General features: G+C 40.7%; 1 protein-coding gene across 2 annotated transcripts in view; it reads right to left on the minus strand.

Moving 5' to 3' along the window:
- Window positions 1-22,631, minus strand: part of dock1 (dedicator of cytokinesis 1) — a 258,525-nt gene that overhangs the window by 18,674 nt on the left and 217,220 nt on the right. For both annotated transcript variants that reach the window (XM_066662743.1, XM_066662745.1), the window contains 6 exons: window positions 16,750-16,891; window positions 16,139-16,220; window positions 14,557-14,641; window positions 12,216-12,302; window positions 8,275-8,451; window positions 7,417-7,500 (listed from right to left, as the gene is read on the minus strand). In XM_066662743.1, the coding sequence (XP_066518840.1) occupies window positions 7,417-7,500; window positions 8,275-8,451; window positions 12,216-12,302; window positions 14,557-14,641; window positions 16,139-16,220; window positions 16,750-16,891 (657 nt within the window). The remainder of the gene's footprint in view (window positions 1-7,416; window positions 7,501-8,274; window positions 8,452-12,215; window positions 12,303-14,556; window positions 14,642-16,138; window positions 16,221-16,749; window positions 16,892-22,631) is intronic.

The following is a 22,631-nucleotide window of genomic DNA, read 5'->3' on the forward strand; positions in this document are numbered from 1 at the left end:
CAGGGTGACTGACTCCATAGCCCAGGGGTGGGGTGTGTTGGGGGGGGGGTCTCTCTCTCTCTCTCTCTCACACACACACACACACACACACACACACACACACACACACACACACACACACACACACACACTTATCGCAAACTCTTGCAAATACAAAAATACAAGACTGAAGCTAAAATTAATGTCTAAGCAAGTTTTCTTTATCGGACACTTTTCTATCACCCCAGCAGTGACAATTCTACCCCTGCACTGAGAAAGTATAGACTAGCCTCAGGAAACCCCAGCTTCAACCACTTCACTGACACACAGAGTGCATATTATTCACTCCCATCTGTGCACTCCTTCACCTACACAAACACATGCCAGAATTAATGGGCAAACTTATAGAAATACAGACACAGAAAGGACACACAAAAAGCCTCAGGACACAATTCCACTCTCAGGGACAGATGTAATTAACTCATCCATGCTTCCAATGATATACTACTGAAGAACTAACCTGAGAAAACTATGTTAATGTTAGGGAAACAACGACAGGTATAAAACACACAGAAATAAAAATCAACAAAGCTACGTCAACAAAAGTAAACGACAAAATCTGAACTTAACAAACCATTGTTTCTCTTTAGAATTCAATAAAACAGGCTTGTCTTCAATTCTGTAGACTTTAATGCCAACTGCACAGCCAGCTCTTATTTTAGCTCCAGAGTTTAAGACACTAACGTCCACTACACTTCCAAAAAGTATCCCTTCTGATTAGAAGAGAAACAAAAGAGAAAAGTCAAGGAGAACTGGTGCGAGGGCCTTCAGCACTGCTGCAAAACTCTGGTCCAACATTTCTCTGTTCACGCCCCTTGCCTTAATCAAAAAAGCAAATGAAAACATACATACTTCAAACAGTTTTCTCTAATGAATGCTTAGTCGTTTAAACTACGATGCGATGATTATTTTATGTACCTTGTGTTGTTTTATTGGTGTCTTCTCATTCTGTTTGTAATGTGATAATGAAATTTTGAATTTAACTGTTTTATCTAAAATCTAATTGTGCCGTATCTTTGAGCAACCTGAAAAGTGCTTATAACTAAAAACAGTAATAATTACTATTATTATTAATATGAAATTCTGCTATTAGATCCACTCTGTCACCTACCGAATGTCCACCCACATGTGCTCAACTGTGAACACATAGCTTGTATAATCCCCATAAAAACTGCCAATACAATGGCACTCTACAGCATGTGAACATCTATCTATCTATCGTTACACTTATATAGCACCTTTCTAGGTTCCACAAGGACACTGCTCACAACACACTCAAGCCACGCACACAGTGTACTCTCAACCAGGAACGACCATACACCAGGAGGACTGCATCAGGCACTAGGGTTTCACCCAGGACAGAGCACCAATCCATATTTGGGCACACACACATTTACTCACACACCAGGACAGTTGTTAGAGAAGCTAATTCACCTACCCTCCATGTTTTTGGACTGTGGGAGGAAACCAGAGACCCCGGAGGAAACCCACGCAGACACAGGGAGAACACTGAAACTCCACCCGGATGGGACTTGAACCCAAGATCCCAGCACTGAGACGCACACAACCGTGCTAACCACTAAGCCACCGTGCCACCCAACACGAGAGTAGTAGCCTAATGCTAAATGCTAACAGCACTGTTTCAGCATCTAGTGAAAAGCATAAAAGCTACAATGTAGACAAGTAGGGAAAACACCCAATTCATACCACTGATTGAATAAGAAACACTGACTGAGCAGTCTTCTACATAATATTAGATATAAACTGCAAATAAATCTGCAGTATTTCCCTTCATTTTCATAGCTATCATTAGAACAGCATTCGACAGATGTCACTGATTTTTTATTAATGTCCTGAGTCAAAAACAACTGGGCAATGACGCTAGAAAAAAAGAGAAACCTGATGAATATCTGAATGTACTTTGAGAAGAAAATGGCCAGACTGCTAAAAGACCAGTCAGCCAGCTCCACATTCATTTTCTAACAGAGCACAAAGAGCACAGAGAAGAAAAATAAAGGTTGATGATGCGTCGACAGAGAACCGTAATCAAGTAAAAATGCATAAGTGCCAAAAAGTTATATGTGAGCATATTTCTACCATCATCATTTTTATATATATATTTTTTCCAGATCGTTGTCATTATTCATTTCAAAGGGCTTCTGTACTCTACTACATATGAGCACTCATTCTTCTGAAAATTGCCCTCTCTACTTTGCTCTGTTGAAACTGGTTGTGGAAGAGGACTGTGTTCTTTTTTTTAGTCTGAGCACTTTCTCCAACCAATCTGAGAACAAGACAAATGAGAAGAAAAGAGGACTCCTTAAAGCGTGACAGCTCACCTCCACAAGATCCTCACAAACACACACTCAAACACAGGAGTACTAATCCCAGAAATTATTTGTGGTAACCTCAACCTAATCTAATAGAAACACAGCATAACGCTTATCACTCTTTTAACTCAATCAAACTTGCCACGTTTAGGGTATCGATTATCTGCCTTAAAGGCTAAGCACCAGCTCTATGAAAGTGTCAAACAAATAAATACAGTGGAATCTGAGTTCCTAACTTGTGTTTATTGATAGTCAGAAAACATGTTATTTCTTACTAATTCAAGGAATAAGGTTTAAAAGACCGTTGGTTCCCCCCCCCCAACGGTGTTCGGAAACTCTAATAGACGTCTTGCCTGTGACGTAGATGGTGGACAACAACTCTAGAAGCTGCACTTAATTTAATGCAAAATGACGAAAAGGTGTGTTGTTTTTGGCTGCAATCATTCAATGTACAGTGGGACATCTGTGAACAAATGGCCCAAAGATCCCAAAATATCCAGAAAATGGACTAAAGTTGTCAACTTTAAACGGGCACTTTGGAAAGGACCATCCGCTCACTCCATTATCTGTAGCTCATTTCACTGGCGCTTTTCCAACAATATGGGCATGTAAGGACACCAACGAAAGGTGATCAAGAGCCTCTGTAACATGGAGGTAAACAGGGTAAGGACACTCACTTCGCCTGTTTTAGTTGGTGTTAGTTAACGTTAGCTTGACTCGCTAAACTCGGTGCTCAGATTATACTCGGCTACGTAGCTGCATTACGGAGGTTTATAGTGTCGGATGAGTTCGAGTTCGACTTCGATCACATTTACAAGAATATCGGTACCTCTACATTTGAGTTTAGCTTATTGCTAGGCTATTGTCATGAAAAATGTTGGTTATTTAGCTAGATACTGTCATAACAGTCAGTCATAACGGTGTTTTACCGCGGCGTTGTTCAGCTGTTGTCCACCAGTGACGTCACGGTTGCGTTCAAGAATTTTCGTAGCGAGCTCGGGTTTTTCCCTCAATTTAATAAAATTGTCAGTTTTAAAGCAAATTAAGCTGCTATTTTCATTTTAATTCATACTTATATCTGTCAGTAACTACAATAATGTGAAATATTCATGGAGGTCCCTTAAATGGTGCTTAGCCTTTAAACTGTCCAACCAATTAACAAGTAGACAGGTAACACTGGGCATCAAACCCATGCTACATCATTAATGTGCGAGTTGTGCACAGTAAAAGAAAGTGCTGCAGGGAAAACACTGACAATCCACAAATACAGACTGTAACTGCAAAAAGTCAAATGAAACATTTTTACAGGCTCCTTCTGATGTAGCTTCTCCTATTGTAACTGCACAGAAAAATAATTCAGCACCCCATATGGCCTCCTCTGCAGTTTCCTCCATCGCCTGCGCCTCTGTTAGAGCTGTTAGACTGCCTGCCACTTCACAAAATGGCCTCCGCATGTCATTTTCTTTCCTTCCACGTCTATAAAGACGGTGAGTCCTTCAGACCCTATTACGCAGTGCGGTGGGTCATGGGCTGAGGGTAAGTGTATACGACGTGTGCCCTGAACCAGCAAACTACCTGCACAAGGGGAGAGCTCACAGTATCGATAATCACTCATCCCTCTCTCTCACACTCAAGCAAGCTAAGGCACAGTGCATGGAGAGAAAAGTATTCACTCATTATAACACAGCAAGAGGAATCATTTACATAAAAGTGTGCATTATTATGTATCCCCCCCCCTTTTTTTACTTGCACAGTCCCTAAAGCTCTATATCAGCCAATTTAATGTGAGGTCCAAAAATAATGGTATGTTTGAAGCTTAAAGTCTAAATTACACTGATATGATAAACAGTCCCAAGATATTAACCCTCTGGGGTCTAAGGGCATGTTCTCCATGTTTTATATCTTCTTAAATCCATCTTTAAATGCATTCAGTATCCATAGGCTCCATATCGAACTCTTCAGAACAATCTCAGCTCTCTGTCTAATGAGGGCCCACTGGACCAAGCGCGCTGTGGAGAGGGTTCATTTGGCCCTGAAGTTAAGAAGCTCCTATCTCTTGTGAAAACATACTTTTACTCATGAGTGTCCATCAGTCAGTTTCACACAAAACGTACCTAGACACGAGTCCGCAAATTATTCACAGTGAGAGACTGACAGTGTCTATCGTACTTATTTCAACCTCTATTTATGACCTCATAACTCTGGTTGAGAGTCATGGACAGTCACGTGATGAGATGGAATGGAAGGGGCTGATTCTACAGATTCAGGTAATATTTGAACTGAATATCAGTGGTTTATTACAGCAAAAATACAAATACAGTAATCCCTCGCTACTTCGCGGGTTTTTAAAAGGGGGCTTATGGCCGCTACATCGCCTAAAAATATAATTTTCTTATGGTGTGTAAATTAAAAGCATTTTTTAAATTATTTACATGTATTAGACTAGGCCTGTAGGTGACACTATATCGTTTACAAGTATTTCTTACGTACAGTACATGTGTTGTTCATGTCCACATCCGTGAAATTTACTGACGCTAAATCACAGCTTAGGAATGACTCTATTAAAGAAACTGGTAGGATATCACATGTAGTTCCAGCTGAAAAACATTATAGAACGACTGTTTAATGCAGAGGGTGGGTTGTTCACAGCACAGGGAGGGGTTTAAAAGTCCAAATACTCGTTAAATACATTAAAAAATATATTTCCTCTACTTAGCGGAAATTCGTTTTTCGCGGGTGGTCTTGGAACGCATCCCCCGCGAAAAACGAGGGATCACTGTAAATAAAAAACAATAAACTGACAGCAGGTTCTTAGCACCTTTCTGATGTAGCGTCTAACCTCATGCTGCGTGTAAACACCGTTATCCTGTACGCACGAGCCAATGCAAGCACAAGCATGCTCATATTTGAACAGAGGGGTGAAAATAATATTCAATCTAACAAGATTACTAACAGCATAGCAGCTGCTGTGTGCTCAGCTCCTTTGTTACTGACCAGATGCACAAAGCAGAAGGAATCGCTAACCAGCCAAGCCTTTTAAACCTGCAGAAAGATTATGTAGATTATTATTTATCTATAGGAGTATTCGGAAATCACGCTCTTGTACACATTTGCACTGAGACATATGCTGGCTCTGTGAGCATTTGGGAGCACATATGTCAGTGCACCTTCTGGGGAGCTTCTTTTTAGCATGTCTAATGTGATCTCCTCTTGTGTTCACAACTTTATTAGCGAGTATTTTATGATCCTGCTGCCAACCGCAATTCCACCCTTCTGTAGTTGACGGTAAATGAAAGAGTTGAATATTTAGATAAATATTCCAAAGGTTGGTGTGAATGAATATCTATTACCTGCAGCCAGGCTGAGCCTCGCCTTGCTCAGGAGATTCAGGCACTGCTGTTGTCTTCGGTAACAGCAAGGATGCCTAAACAAGTCTGTCTCGCACTTCACAGTTTTTAATTATATCTGCAAACTGTGATTTTTAACAAGTTGTATGCAGTTCCAGCTCAAGCACAGAGCTTGACTTAAAGGTGGAGTAAAGGTGTCCTGAGCTCTGTTTTGTACTTGGGGACTCCCCATTAACACCAACACAGACCACAATTTTTTCTAAGCAAGTTCTGCTGAAAGGCTCCAACAGGAGTCTGAACTCACGGTTATTCTCCTAGAAATACTCTCTCAGGTCAGTGACTCCTCGACCTGTAGATGTGGAGTGATGGTGAATTCCTGCTTCACTCCCTGCTGTATGGACTCTGTGGTTTTTTCACATTCCACTTTAAATATTCTGCTGCAGTTATACACTGTGTAACACATGAGCCTGACATTAGCATCTTATACACAAGTTCACTGCAGCTCAGCTCGCCATGGCTCAGTCACCTTTTTAGTTTGCTGGGTTCTGAACCTGTACGAGCCTGTATTTCTACCCTGATTTTGCTGCCTGTGCGCCAGTAAAAGTAGCTGGTGAACCGCTCTCACTGCGAAGCTGCGTTTCCTTCACATCAACAGAGAATGACAAACTCTGCATCCAAATAGTGAGAAACCTCTGCTTGTCACACAGCTCCAGGGGCCTTGAGGTTGTGGGTTCGATTCCCGCTCCGGGTGACTGTCTGTGAGGAGTGTGGTGTGTTCTCCCTGTGTCCGCGTGGGTTTCCTCTGGGTGACTGTGAGGAGTGTGGTGTGTTCTCCCTGTGTCCGCGTGGGTTTCCTCTGGGTGACTGTCTGTGAGGAGTGTGGTGTGTTCTCCCTGTGTCTGCGTGGGTTTCCTCCAGGTGACTGTCTGTGAGGAGTGTGGTGTGTTCTCCCTGTGTCTGCATGGGTTTCCTCCGGGTGACTGTCTGTGAGGAGTGTGGTGTGTTCTCCCTGTGTCTGCGTGGGTTTCCTCCGGGTGACTGTCTGTGAAGAGTGTGGTGTGTTCTCTCTGTGTCTGCGTGGGTTTCCTCCAGGTGACTGTGTGAGAGGAGTGTGGTGTGTTCTCTCTGTGTCTTTTCATGAGGGACTGGCGTGGTAGCGTTAGATCTGATGGATATTATGAACTTGTTGTGAACTTGGGTGGACTGAGTCAGAGTGACTTTTTTAGTTTTGCTCTCGGCTATAAGTTAAATACGACTGGATGTGGGATTGAAGTGGGAGAAGGTGAGGCTGAAGGGAGTGTTGCTGAATAACTTTATGTTTGGCTCTGAGACGCTAGTGTGACCTCTCCTGGAAAAATCTCGGATACTGAACCTTTAACTAAAATTTAACGTTTTCAAACAGGAAAACTGCCCAGATCTGCCAAGTATTCAAAGCACAGACAAACATACTTATATTTAACCAAATACCAACACACAAGAAATATCCTCCAATCTGTCAGAGGAATTGCAGAAAAAGCACTTATGAACCAGGTGAGCATTACTTTCTCATATTACAAACAGTATACCTGGTTTCCCCGACAGCTGACGCAGGATTTGTCAGGTGGTGCTCTGCTTGAATCCCACCTGTCAGGTGTTCGGATTCTCACCTGGTTGTGTGTCAGTCAAGGAGGTATGCTCAAAATAAAGTTTGAAGGACCTACCTGCCACGCGATTAAGTCTTTCAGTTTGTCAATCTTCTCTTGGTCCTCAGGATGCTCCTGGGTGTATTTCTCTGTGAAGAAGGCCTGATGTGGCACAAGAGAAAGACGAGAGCTTTCAATGTAGTTTCCTTCAAAAACACGTACTCAAGGCACCACATTGAGTGCCACAAACATCCCCTGATATCTTCAACTTTGGAAAAACTGTACTAACCTATGATAAATTCAAGCAGTCAATATAAGAATGTCAATAACATAACTCACTCTATTGAGGATAAGAGGAGTGGATGGGCATTGATGTCTTATTTATTTAGGAGTGAGCAACTGAATACTGATGAATAAAAGGCCAATCCCAAACCCCCAATTTGGGAAAACACATTTACTCGAGTGTTCTTTGCGTTTTATGTAATAGAGATAGTTATTGGGGGTTACACACTCGTAGTACACATTCGCTGTAGTACACGATGAGCCCTTTGCTTATTCCTTGATGGCACTACACTTTGTTTTTGCTCTTCCTTCATTTGAGTCACAGAAGATTATTCCTTTTTGTAGTACACTAAAAAGCAGGTTTATGCAGTTGCTCTACAATATCCACAACCTAAATAAACAACTCAGACACTGCTGCTCTTATTAACACCAGATCTAAACGAATCTCGCTGTGGTGCAACGCCGTTATTAGATCCTTTTGCAGCATACAGTTTTCATTATGACTAAATGACAAAGCACTTTGTGCAATATCACTATGCATTAAATATCAGTTAAACAGGCTACATGTTTGAGTCTGAGGACATTAGGGAATCAATCAGGACGGTAATTTCTCGGATAGACACTATTTTTGACTCGTTAACACTGTTCTCCCACCTTCTCATAGTTGGTGAATCCACCCATGACGGCAGGATCCACAATGCCGTTGAGGAGCATGGACAGGGGGTTGATGGGAAGGTTCGGGTCATTAAGATGGCGCTGGACCATGTTGTTGATCTTTTCGTTGGTCAGCTGCATTGTCTCCATGGCGTTCTCCAGAGGGCTGATCTCTTCCTATGAAGAGAAAGATAAAGAGACTCAAAAACGGCAGTTTAACGTGAACCACAGAGCAACACAAACGTAAGAGTGAAATACGATTTTTATCTTCAAATGTTACAAACATTTCTTAGAAAAATGAGAAATAATTCTACATAATTGTGCAGTTATGAACTCCTTTGAGAAATCCAATCTGCTGTGAGAACCTTGAAAAATGTCACATCTACCCCAATTTCTTCAGCTAAAAAAAGAACCCATTCGTAAAGCATTCGGATGAGGGTTTAAATGGGTAATCCTCTCGCCTGCTTCTTTGCTGCTGGGACTGCAGGGTATTTGCCTACAGGTTGTCCATTACTCATTCACCGTCTGCGGGAAGGATTTCACACTGTGCTGTGACAGACCGACACTCAGATTCTAAACAAATCCGTCTGTTCCTGGCTACGACACACACTTCTGAAAATAGCTAATGAGAATGACAACATGAGGATTGTCGGAATAAACGACAACCACAGAACATCTAAAAACACACACACGAGGCAGAGGGAGAGGGAGAGAGGGAAAAAAGAGAGGCCAAGTGTTTGACCAAGTGAGCGAGTAATTGAGAATCAACAGACGACAAAAAATCTCCAATCCGGGCATTAGAAGGAGATTTGTATTAGCTGCATTTACACAGACGCTGAGCACTCTGGGAGAACTGTGAGAGTCTGAGGAAAAGAACGCAACGAGAAAGTTCATTTCCTCCACTACAATATTAATTATTTACTCTCACTGACGTTAAGATGAAGGAAAAGAACCTATTCTTAGATGCACATTGACACACTCAATATCATTCATTCATTCATGCATTCATTATCTGTAACCCTTATCCAGTTCAGGGTCGCGGTGGGTCCAGAGCCTACCTGGAATCATTGGGCACAAGGCAGGAATACACCCTGGAGGGGGCACCAGTCCTTCACAGAGCAACACACACACATTCACTCACACCTAGGGACACTTTTGAGTCACCAATCCACCTACCAACGTGAGTTTTTGGACTGTGGGAGGAAACCGGAGCACCCGGAGGAAACCCACGCAGACACAGGGAGAACACACCACACTCCTCACAGACAGTCACCCGGAGGAAACCCACGCAGACACAGGGAGAACACACCACACTCCTCACAGACAGTCACCCGGAGGAAACCCACGCAGACACAGGGAGAACACACCACACTCCTCACAGACAGTCACCCGGAGGAAACCCACGCAGACACAGGGAGAACACACCACACTCCTCACAGACAGTCACCCGGAGGAAACCCACGCAGACACAGAGAGAACACACCACACTCCTCTCAGACAGTCACCCGGAGGAAACCCACGCAGACACAGGGAGAACACACCACACTCCTCACAGACAGTCACCCGGAGGAAACCCACGCAGACACAGAGAGAACACACCACACTCCTCTCAGACAGTCACCCGGAGGAAACCCACGCAGACACAGGGAGAACACACCACACTCCTCACAGACAGTCACCCGGAGCGGGAATTGAACCCACAACCTCCAGGTCCCTGGAGTTGTGTGCCTGCGACACTAACCTGATGCTCCACCTTGCCGCCACACTCTCGATTTAAATTCACTAATTTATTCAACAAAGTTTTTTTTGTTTTTGTTTTAATAAAAAAAGAGCTACAAAGTGCACCTATATGGTCAGTGGGGCTAAGAGAATGGACAGTGAGCACAATAGAGAGGAAATCAGAGAGAGAGAGAGATACTTATATTAGCGTGGGTCAAGATTTCAAGTGGAGGATGTAACGAAATGGCTTTGTCACGGAGACTGTGTAAAATACAGAACAAAGCCTGAACGATTACAGAACACAATCCACCCTAATTGCTTGCAGCACAACTGTTCGGAAAATGACACACTGGAGATTCACAGAGGACATGGTACATTTGGAAACTGCTAATAAGCTGCTTTTCAAATGACACAGCAGCTCTGTATCTCTCTCTTGCACACACACATCCACCTGTCTATATTCTCAACAGTAACCCACAGCAAAGCATTAACATGGGTGTAAAATCATAACACACTCCTGGGGTTTATGTTAAATAATAATGCACATCTTAGTTTAACCATGTTACGTTTACACATTTCATAATATAACAACAAATCTCTCAAAAAATAAAGAACACATATACTGAGGCTGCCATTTCCTCGTCTTTTATATTCTACTCAATTAAATTTCATTAATAGAGTGTTTTTTTATGTTGTCATAATGCAGTTTTACAGTATTTCGTGTCCTAGCTACTCAGATACTCAAAGGGGGAACCCATCCCCTCCAGGTTGACACCAGCGTATTTTCTTTATGTTCCTGTGTTCAGACCTGAATGAGTAACTCAACTGAAACTAGCACTTTGTAGTTTTCATCCCAACAACTACAACGATTTAGATTTAAGAACTTATTAGACATTTTATTTCAGCACTTGTCACTTATTTAACAACTATCTTTGATACTTATAAATTATAATATAGGCTCAACCTATATAACAATAAAACAAATAAAAATAATAATTTGTAACAGAGAAAAGACAGGAAAACTGGCCTCATTTTTGTCTAATACTTAAAGCATTACCAAAAATATCCAGATCAAGGTGCACCACATTATAATTTATGTATGAAAAGACACTGCTGTTGGTTAATTTATTGCATTTTGGTGAAATGGTTAAACTTATTAACAAATATACAGGGGTTGGACAATGAAAGTGAAACACCTGGTTTTAGACCACAGTAGTTTATTAGTACGGTGTAGGGCCTCCTTTTGCGGCCGATACAGCGTCAGTTCGTCTTGGGAATGACATATACAAGTCCTGCACAGTGGTCAGAGGGATTTGAAGCCATTCTTCTTGCAGGATAGTGGCCAGGTCTCTACGTGATGCTGGTGGAGGAAAACGTTTCCTGACTCGCTCCTCCAAAACACCCCAAAGTGGCTCAATAATATTTAGATCTGGTGACTGTGCAGGCCATGGGAGATGTTCAACTTCACTTTCATGTTCATCAAACCAATCTTTCACCAGTCTTGCTGTGTGTATTGGTGCATTGTCGTCCTGATACACGGCACCGCCTTCAGGACACAGTGTTTGAACCATTGGATGCACATGGTCTTACTGGTGCAATGTGCAATTAATGAAGATTGGCCACCAGGCTGCTCCAATTTAGCCATGAAACCTCCCACACTACAATGACAGGTGTTTCAGTTTCATTGTCTAACCCCTGTATGTCTGATAAAGCTGACTGGCTTAATGTCAACTGATGGGGAAGATAAAATACAGTCATTATCTGCCAAACAACAGGTCACTGTAGCCCTTTCTTTTAATGCATTAACCACATATTTAACAACCTTTAATAAACAGATTTTTAAATAATTTATAAACTTTTATGTGTGTAGTCTTATTCTAAATTGGTATAAAATTCAACAAAAGAGCACTATATTCAACTACAATTTGAATTATGGCATGGAACATACAGGCAGATGCAATGTTGAGGCAAAACCAATTCTTTTATAATTTTGTGGCTATAGTTACTGCGCCTGAGTCTTAATACACCACCCAATGAAAACCAGGACAAGTATTTTGCTTTCAGAAAATATTACATTTGGTTTAAATTTGAAGCTGTTAGAATTTGTAAGTCCTTACACTCATCACATTTACCTTGAATTCAATTAAATGATGTCACATTTATCTTGGATTAAAATTAAATAAAGGACCAAGTCTTCACCCAAAATTACTGGGCCTACTCACTGTAGACATGGACGTAGCCTCAAACCAGCGAAGAATACCCGGGAGCTTGTAGCCTGTTACATATGTAGTCCTTTCAATCCACATGTTCTGTCAGAGAAAAAGAACAGGAGGGAATTAACCAGAGAGAGAGAGAGAAGGAGAGGGAGAGACATTATCAAAATTATAGACTCTGAGCAACAACCATATGACAGAGCACTTAGAGAAACAATTTATTGTCTTATATTCCATTAGACCTGTTATTTTCCTTCTTGAACATGTACCCAAAATGGAATAATAAAAACAGCTTTAATAAATGCCTTTAGAAAGAGGACCACAACCTGCTTTTCATTGCTTTTTCCTGCCTCTTTTCCCCGGGAGAAAAAAAAATAAAACTCCAGCAGTGTTTCAAAAACTATTTACAGCACTGATTGTGAAAGAACACCTTTAAGCAGAAAGCACTGAGAGTGCAATGCCCCATAGTGAGTGACTGGCAAGTTCTAAAAGCTGCTGAACTGTTTGGTTAATCACATGTATAGTTTAATACCGTTTATTGTTGTTTGAATTTGACATGTTTTTTAATCTATATACATAAGAATAGACGAATCAATCCAAATATCAGTGAAAAGAAGCCATGTGAAATACTGGCATATTAAATATGCTTTAATGGTAATTATTCCGTGTCATCTACAGTACATTTCTTATCAATAGTTCCACCAAAATGTAGGAGGATATGGAATTCTTTAAGTGTATTAAGTGGAAGATTAAACCCAACATGTGGAGGAGGTACTTTAGCAGGAACTTTCACTTTGAGTAATTGATATACTTTAAAAGGGAGTCACAGGGTGCAAAGAACTCTATAGGTGTGAATTCTCGGATTTATACACCAACGAGGTACTTGCGAGAGATATTTCATGGTATAAAACTCAGAACGACTCTGACTGTTATGACTAATGGATGACTGGCTATGGGCTTTGCTTTAAAAGATGCTGAGTAAAAGCACATTCAGTTTGAATCTGTTTAACCCCAATTAAAGTTTGTGTGCTACTCTGTTGGACTGTGGTTCGCTCTCCCCTAAGAAAAGGCAGGTGCTACCTGTATCACTCCTTCCTTTCCTCTCTAAAATTCTTGAACATGCAGTCTATAATCAATTGTCCCTCTTTCTCAGAACCAGCTCCAGGACTTCAACTAGTCTGGTTTCAAACTGGCGCACTCAACCGAAACTGCCCTTGTAGCAGTAACTGCTACAGGCAGCAAAATCAGCCAAACTGTCATCGGTTCTGATTCTTCTGGACCTTTCTGCAACCACAAGATCCTCCTGTTGGTCCTCGATGACCTCGGGATTGCTGATTCGGCTTTAAAATAGTTTGAGTCTTATCCGGAGGATCGCTCTTACCAGGTAACATGGAATGGATCTGCTTAAGCTCCATGCAGGCTCTTCATTGGTGTCCCTCAAGGCTCTGTACTAGGTCCTATTCTCTTTTCACTATATACCCGTTCTCTTGGTGATATAATTACCTCTCTTACCACTTTTAGGCTGATGACACTCAACTAATGCTTTCCTTCCTACCATCTGACGCTCAGGTTTCCTGTCGCATGTTGTCATGACTGACAGACATTGCTTCTTGGATGACCAGTTCACCATCTGAAGCTCAATCCTAGCAAGACTGTGCTGCTGTTCATCCCTGGAATGGCCTACCCTCACCAAGATCTGATTTGAGAACTCTTTGATTACTCCGTCTGAACATGCAAGAAGCCTTGGTGTGATTTTGGATGGCTAGTTATTGTTCGTAACCCATATTGCGAACCTGACTCTACAGTACAACATCCGGCAGATTTGACCCTTTCTTCCTCAGGAGGCGGCCCAGGTGCTAGTCCAGTCTGTAGTCATTTCTAGGCTTGACAACTGCAACTCACTCCTGGCTGGTCTTCCTCTGGCTGTGTGAACAGCGGACTCTCTCGCGGTCTTCAAATGCAGACTGAAGACCCAACTCTTTATGACCCACTTAAGTGTGCACTAATCTAAGTGCAGACTGTATTGCACTTATACTGCACTTAACTTCTTTCTAGGTATGAGCACTGACTAGATGTTGTGTATTGCACTTATGTTTAGTTCTTTCTAGGTATCAGCACTGGCCCTTGTTCTGGCAGTGTCTGAGCTCAAGGGGAGATTGGACTCGAACCTATTTGTACTAGCTAGGATTAACATTCTATTTGAATACTAAGCACTTTTGAGAGTCGCTCTGGATAAGAGCGTCTGCTAAACGCTGTAAATGTAAATGTAAATACGCTGTGCTATTTTTGGTTTCATTGCCCTCACCCCATTCAGTCTTTGCCACCACAAGTGTAAGAAAATGATACATACTGCAAATTCATTGTCAGGATCTTTCTCCCCTTTGCGGACGGGTCTGGAGTACTGGAACTTGTTGACTTCATTAACTGTGTAAAAACTGTAAGAGGGGGACAAAAGTGGTCAGAAAATAAGTAACTGACTGGGTAGGTGCTATTAGGTTAAGTCTCAGATGAATGTAACCTGAGGCAGTAGCAGTTTGTGAGCTCTGATGAAGAACAAAGAAAGTTTCTGTCAGCTGTAACAGGAAAGATAAAACACCTACTGCAATAGAGTGGGTGATTTTCATTTATTCATTAAAAAAAAGAAGAAAAAAAACACAAGGACAGACATTCAGAAACCTACAAGTGACCAGAAGTACGACGAACACGTGAGACATCAAAAAGACTTCTCATTCTCTCTCTCTCTCTCTGTGGCAGTCTTGTTCACCCACACACATACCTCCCCAGACAATGAAACACAGAAACATGGCTTATTTTGTTTCTTTCTCCCAGAAACATGAGCCATATGGCACTGCAAGTTTTTGGATTAGATTGTGTAATTACAGTGGAATATGAATAAAATATCAAAATGAACAGTCAGTGTTTCAACGTCAGCCAGATAAGACCACAGCCCGGGTGGATGCAGCGTTTTCATTCCCATTGAGTTCGTTTGGCAAAAGCTACTGATTGAAAGAACCGAGTAGGAGACAGAGGGAGAAGGAGGGAGAGAGAAAAATAACATGTCTGCTGCAAAAAAAGAGCCAGTTTTCACGCAATGTCACCACAGGAACTAAAATTAAAAGTGAAAATTTGACATCTGCTCATGAAACATCCGTGATGAGGCTTTTTCTCCATTTAACATCCAAACTAATTATCAGATTGTGTCTGATCTCAGGTGTTAGGTGTGAAACACCAGGTTCAGCAGAATATTCACATAGTAAATCCCTACCACGGAGATTCTGTAGAATAAAAGTATCATGTGTGGCAGTATTATTGGGGTATAAACAGCTTATGCACTTAGCATTATTAGCCACTACAAGAGTGCAATGTGGAAAAAATCCTGTTACTAAACCTGAGGAAATGAGAGGGTTTTCAGGAAAACTACATATTCATTTACCTGAAGCCCATGAATTGGATTACGCTCCTTCACTGCAAGCAAATTAATGATCAGATGTTTTAAAGTCTTGGTTTAATGAAAGCAGCTCCAAACTTATAAATGGCAAAAGTGAAGATTGGTGGTGATGTAATTTGTTCAGACTAATGTCAGATACGTTCCCATTTGGGACAGTTTCCCTGCAGTACGCATGTAGCTAGAATGACTAGTAAAGCCAGTAGATTTCCTCATTAGTGGCTCTGTGATAGCTGTACTCTCAAACCGTTGTCTTACATCAGCATTCTCTTAAATGAGGTCTGGGGTATTTAAAGAAGCCATCTTTAAAGTGTTTTGGATAATTTAGGCATTTCAAACAATTGACCAAAGCACCATTAAAAAGCACTTCTACAGAAAGGCATTATGAGCGCAGAGCTCCGACGTGTTAGCCTCCTAGTGCTGCGGAATCCCATCCCACCTCCCACTCAAATGTTTCCTAGGATGAGGATAATGATGATGATGATACCTGACTATCTGTTCAGACACAGGTTTGTTCTGGAACTTTGGAGGGAGCTCGAGTATGGGCTTCACAGTGAAACACTGAATGCCTTAAAATAAATAAGTTAAGGACACTATCTCATTCATTATAGGAAAAAACAGGGTAAATACAGAAGAAATAAAGATAAAGAAATAAGTGTTTACCTACGTAAATGAGTAAATACATGAATGAGTAAATAAGCAAGTAAACAACAAAGTGTGTGTGAATAAAAAGATAAGTGTGTAAATATGTAAATGAGTATGTGAGTAAACAAGTAAGTTAATGAGTGCGCAGGCGAGTAAATAATTAAGCAATGGAGTATGAGAGTTAAATGAATAAACAAGTAAATAAATGACTAAGCATTTAATTAATTAAACGAGTTAATAAGGTGTAAATAAGTATGTAAGTGAATAAATAGGTATGCAAATGAGTATGTGAGGGACTTAATAGGTAAGTGATTAAATTTACGAGTAAGTGATTGACTTATGAAAGAAACTGAGTAAGTTAGTGAGTAAATAAATAAGTAAAGAAGTTAGCAATATCAAGCTGAACAAGGTGTAAACAATGAGATAAGAAGATTAAACCCAGTGAAAGGATACACTGGCCGGAGGACTGTCTGAGGTCTTCACTGGGAGCAGTGGTGGTCTTCATCTTCTCAGCATTGGGAAACTGCGTGAGCAGCCGGGCCTCGAAATCCTCCCTCCGCTCATACTCCTTTCCACGGTAGATAAACATCTTGTTCTGCAGAACACCACACGCAAGAAACCTCATTAACACAGACAAAGAGACGCCTTCTGCAGCCAGTCCGCGTGGACCACAACAAACAAACAGATGGTAATAAACAAACGACAGGCCACCGCACGGAGGATGCTCTAAGAGACTATCAGTACATAAATACAGACAGGCTCATTGAGTTTACTTAGACGTTGTTAGTTTTGTGCCAGATTTGATCTCAGGATATACCAGTGATCCTGAGGTCTGTAAATCATCTGGATCTGGATTTATTTTAATGCAGAATTCAATGGAAAAACTAACTGGATGTGTGTACCACAGACAAATAAATAAAGCTTTGTCGGTGCCTGTAATTGGTTCATAAATGCTGTTATCACCTGTGTTTTATTAGCCATATTCACAATAATAAAGTACGGCCAATAAGACAAAACACTGGAAATGAATGAGCAAGTAGAGTGATTCATACACCACGAATATATGAGAAAAACTAATCAGAGGAATGTAATATTGTGGTGATATTTAAAAGTAAATATAACGCCATATGCAAAATCAAAGAATCTAAATCAAACAATTGAGTAGCCCTGCAGTTAGATTGAATTAAAATTGTAGATCTATGTATTTTATTTCTAGTAACATTTTAATAACTGTCCTTTATTACTCTGTTTTAAATTTTACTGAATAACTTTTAATCATTTTTATTATATATTCTGTTTTAATTCTATTTTATACTTTTTAATTGTTATTTTCTTTTACTTTTTAAATTCTACTGTAATTTTCCCGTATCGCTCTGTAAAGCCACTGTGTACGAAAGGTGCTCTATGAATAAACTTGCCTTGCAAATGTTATTTAGAGAAAATTAAAGTAAAATATGAAATATTACACCACAGTTAATTCCGACCTTGCAACGTGATTGGCTGAGAGACATCCCAGGAGTGCCAATATTGCACAATAATAGCACTCTGGCTCTTCTGGTATTACTCTGCAAAACACATGTAACCTAGCAACCACACCAGCGCTTACAAGACAGCATTGGGGTGCCTAGACTTTTTCAACCAATGTGGAACCAGTTTGGTTTCAGTTTGCGCAAATAATTTTGAACAGAATAAAGAGTTATGGTTTATAGTTTATTATCCGTGTTCCGATGTGAAATCAAAAGAAAATAATTAATAAATAAAAACAGCATAATGCTACATCTGGGCTATGTCTGTGACTGTGTTCAGCCACGGTTCGTAAACACAGAACCAACTCAAGAAAAAGGCAAGTAGGAACGTGTGACAGAATGGAACTATTCTGACTTGTGGAAGATAAAACAGTTTTTTTTCCCTGACTTCTTTATCTTAAAACGTAATAATAATAAACACCAATAAACTGTGGTATAATCTCAATAATACACTTGGGGTTTGAGCTATGAGATATTGGCACTGGTGTACTGGCACTTACAGCACTCTCTCTCAATTATAAATGACATTTTCATTATTTTGTACAACACTTTGCATGCACTGTAAAAACTCTTAACACAGCAACAAACCCCTAATAACACAATGTAATCTGTAAATTACTCTTTAGGCCTGTACATATGTACATTTATTAACATTTAAAAATGCAAAGCAGTCACACTACATATTTTAAAAAGGGCCTGCGGCACTCCAGAGGGCAAAAAAAAAAAAAAAAAAAAAAAAAAAGAAGATATATGAGCAGTGTTCTAAAGACAGATGCCTGAAGACAGTCGTAGAGTAATTTAAATACTGAATCTCAAATTGCGGTTGCCAGCACTTTCAGCAAAGTGCGCTTTAAAATGCATCACGGTAATCTGCAATTCAAGAAGAGGATGACGGTGGAGGCACGGTCCTTGGCAGCTGTCTCTGGAAGCCGAGGTCATGGCAAGCTCTCCGGCAGTGTTGCCGTTTTAGGAAATTGGCTTACAGAATGCACTCCGAGCACGCTCGGGTGGGCTGGCAGACTGGGGAACTGTAACAAAAGGGTGGCTGGGACAGGACCCTCCCCAATCACTCTCACACGCATAACACTGCCGGAATGGATGCAAGGCACTTGAATCATCTCAATCAGCACATCATCAACAGAAATTTTGAAGTTAAAGGGCTCTGAGGGCATGCGGGGAATTAGGGGCTGAACTGGAAGTCGTGGAATGGCACAGATGTGGAGGCTTAGGAGTCACTTGGAGAGCCTCGTTGTGCCAGAGATGATCTCGTGAAGAGAACTTTTGGGGATAAATGGAACATATTGGGCTTAATGCCGTGAGGCAGAGCATAAAGCAGATGATGATGTGGGTAATCAAAATTTCTTCCTCACTCTTCTGTGAGTGCTCTATAAGCACTAAACATTCCCCAGTACCTATGCATTTTATGTGCAAAGAAAACCAAAGTTGCTGTACAATAAAAATGATTTAAAAGAAGGAAAAACACACAGTAGGAAGAACACTGTGTTTTCAATACAGAATATAAAGGTTAAAGTAAACAGAACTCCTTGTTAAAAGCTAAAAAATACTGATCATAGACAGAGGAAGTGAAATGTGAAATTAAAGAATTAGGAATTTAATCAGTTTACTACAAAAAATGCCTTAAGCCTCAAACATAACTTTTCAGCGTGGGGTAATTTCTGCAGCTCTGCCAGTGAGAGGTTTGATAGTGTGTCCAGGAAAAACAGGAAAAGCGCTTTACTCAGAGGCATCGTGACAGGTTGAAAATGTGCAATTAGCTTACATTTCTAATACAAAGCTTTCAAAGTCCATCAAACAGGCTGTGTTTACTCAAGCACCCATATGTTCTCAGTCTCATTATGAAAAGCAGACAGAGCCGAGGTGTGTACGAGCACCTGTACAGCTCACTCTGCTTATACGTGTGCTCACGGGGACGTGTTTGTGCATATGCGTGTGCGCACACACATTCACGCATCACCTAAACAAATATGTTTTAGTCTTTCAATTAACAAAATGCACTGCAGATATGAAATATGCCTGGGGTAGCTTTCAAATGTGCTTTGAGCGATAAGATGACAAACAGCGGCGCGCTCGCCGAGCACACGTTCACGCCAGCAGCTATTCGGGTCACAGTGGAATTAGCTGCTGCACCTCCGACAGCTCCGCATGCATACCAAAGAGCCTCAGTGAGGAAAGGAAAAGCAATCGCAACACGTTTTCTATTTCCCACCGCAGGGGAGGGTCCTTTCTCACAGTCACACATCAACACCGACAGGCTCCATGACAAGAGCTCTGTTCCCAGCCTGCTTCAAGTCTGCAGAGGTACAACACCAGCAACCGCAAGACACGGCTACACACTGCAGTTGTAGGATGAAACTTGCTTTAACCTTGCAGGACCTGACACGGCACTGAAGCAACTTCCAAACTAACTGCTAACTTACTGAAAGCCAAGCCCCCATTGGTGGGAGGAAGCAACACTCAATTTGGCTATTTTATTTAAGATTATATTCATTATTAGTTATGTGAATGATGTATAAAACTGGCTACAGTCCACACAGTGCATCCAATTGTAGATTTCACAAATCGACATTCATATTTTTCGTGCACTGACACTACAGTACAGAGCCTGCAGAACTCCATGATGGGCTCAGATGATGAAACTGATGTTTAAGGTCTATCTGAACAGTGATTCTGCTTCAGAACCGCAGGGAGGGGAACCGGTGACAGACCAAGTCAACAGTGGGTGGACATATCTCTTACCAAGTCAAAAAAGCACTTTTATAACTGCTTAATTTCTCCGGTAGGTGAATCACGGGTTTTCAACTGCATTTGGGCTGCATCTTATATTAAAGATGATGAGGATATTAGAGAGTGAACCTTCATACGAGCTGAGAAAAAAGAAGCCATCTTTAAAATCTCATCAGACAACTCCAAAGTCGGTGGGAAATTCCAAATGATAGTAAAAAAGGAAGCTGAAGGTGTGAGTGTTTAATGTATTCTACTTTTGCAAACTTAAGAGAGATCTAAAATCTCTTTTAACATGGAAAACATAGAAAACAGAAGGCACACACACACACGAGGGAGAGCCTGAGCAATCAGGGAATTTTTATTTCAGACTTCAGTAAATAACAGACCTATGAAAGATACGAGACTGATTTGATTATTTTTTTCATCAGATTTGAAGCTAGCAATAATTTAGACAACCTTTCTTAATTCCAGATTAAAAACTCATGATGTAGAAAGCCACAGTAAGACTAAGGATAAACCTGATATATCACCAGCTTTACTTCATGAGATATTTAAGATCAATTACCCACCAGGTACTTGGGTGGTGCATACATCTGCACACACACCTTATATAGATGATAAAGTGTGTACATTTACAATAATGAACTGCATAGTAATTAACACGTGCTAATAACATTAATACAGAATTAAAGGTATACACTTAATCTTAATGAGGCTTCTTGCTTAAATGCTCACTCATAACAATAACATTAGAGGATTAGGTACAATGCTTAATGAATGGCAATATTTCAATACCCAGGAGTAGTGAAGTCATTCTGTGGGTGGTGTAAAAATATACTTTCAATATCTGGCCCTTGTTCAGAACCTGGCAAACAGCATGGGCTTGGTGACTGGCCAAGCAGTGCATTCTGGCCAAAGAGTTCAAATGTTTTACAGACTCAGACGTCTCCTTAACATCACGCTTTTCTCTCAAAAACCTGCAAAACCTTTCACTAATATTTTTGCTGACACCGAATAACATTAAAAAGCTGAGCATAATTATATTGTGTGGAATATAATTATACTTTCTTTTACACTGATCAATGATTGGAATGGAAGATCTACTAAATTCATAATACATACATTCACTGTGGACTATTGCAGGTTCTTCAACCTTTCATATTCAAACCTGTTCATATTCAAAGTGACTCAGTAGCAACCTCCCATTATACACATGGCGAATTAGGCACTGTTTGAATAATGCCATGGAACTGGTAATATCTGCTACCATCTTGAGAGAGGCTCTGAGTAATTATGTCTTTATAAATGTATGTTTTACATTTTATTACATGCATGCTGATACATTTATGATGTTAGATGCTGTGTATGCTTTTAGATTTTGAAGTTGCTGCTTAGGCTAAGGGCCACCAAAATAAGCCAGACCTTAAAGGCTAAGCACCACTTAATGGACCTCCATGAATATTCCACATTATTGTAGTTACTGACATATATAAGTATGAATTAAAATGAAAATAGCAGCTTAATTTGCTTTAAAACTGACAATTTTATTAAATTGACAGAAAAACCCGAGCTCGCTACGGAAATTCTTGAACGCAACCGTGACGTCACTGGTGGACAACAGCTGAACAACGCCGCGGTAAAACACCGTTATGACTGACTGTTATGACAGTATCTAGCTAAATAACCAACATTATTCATGACAATAGCCTAGCAATAAGCTAAACTCAAACGTAGAGGTACCGTTATTCTTGTAAATGTGATCGAAGTCGAACTCGAATTCATCCGACACTATAAACCTCCGTAATGCAGCTACATAGCCGAGTATAATCTGAGCCACCGAGTTTAGCAAGTCAAGCTAACGTTAACTAACACCAACTAAAACAGGCGAAGTGAGTGTCCTTACCCTGTTTACCTCCATGTTACAGAGGCTCTTGAACACCTTTCGTTGGTGTCCTTACATTTACATACATATTGTTGGAAAAGCGCCAGTGAAATGAGCTACAGATAACGGAGTGAGCGGATGGTCCTTTCCAAAGTGCCCATTTAAAGTTGACAAATTTAGTC

Source organism: Hoplias malabaricus, chromosome 3 (genome assembly GCF_029633855.1).
Source record: "Hoplias malabaricus isolate fHopMal1 chromosome 3, fHopMal1.hap1, whole genome shotgun sequence".
Lineage (NCBI taxonomy): Eukaryota > Metazoa > Chordata > Actinopteri > Characiformes > Erythrinidae > Hoplias > Hoplias malabaricus.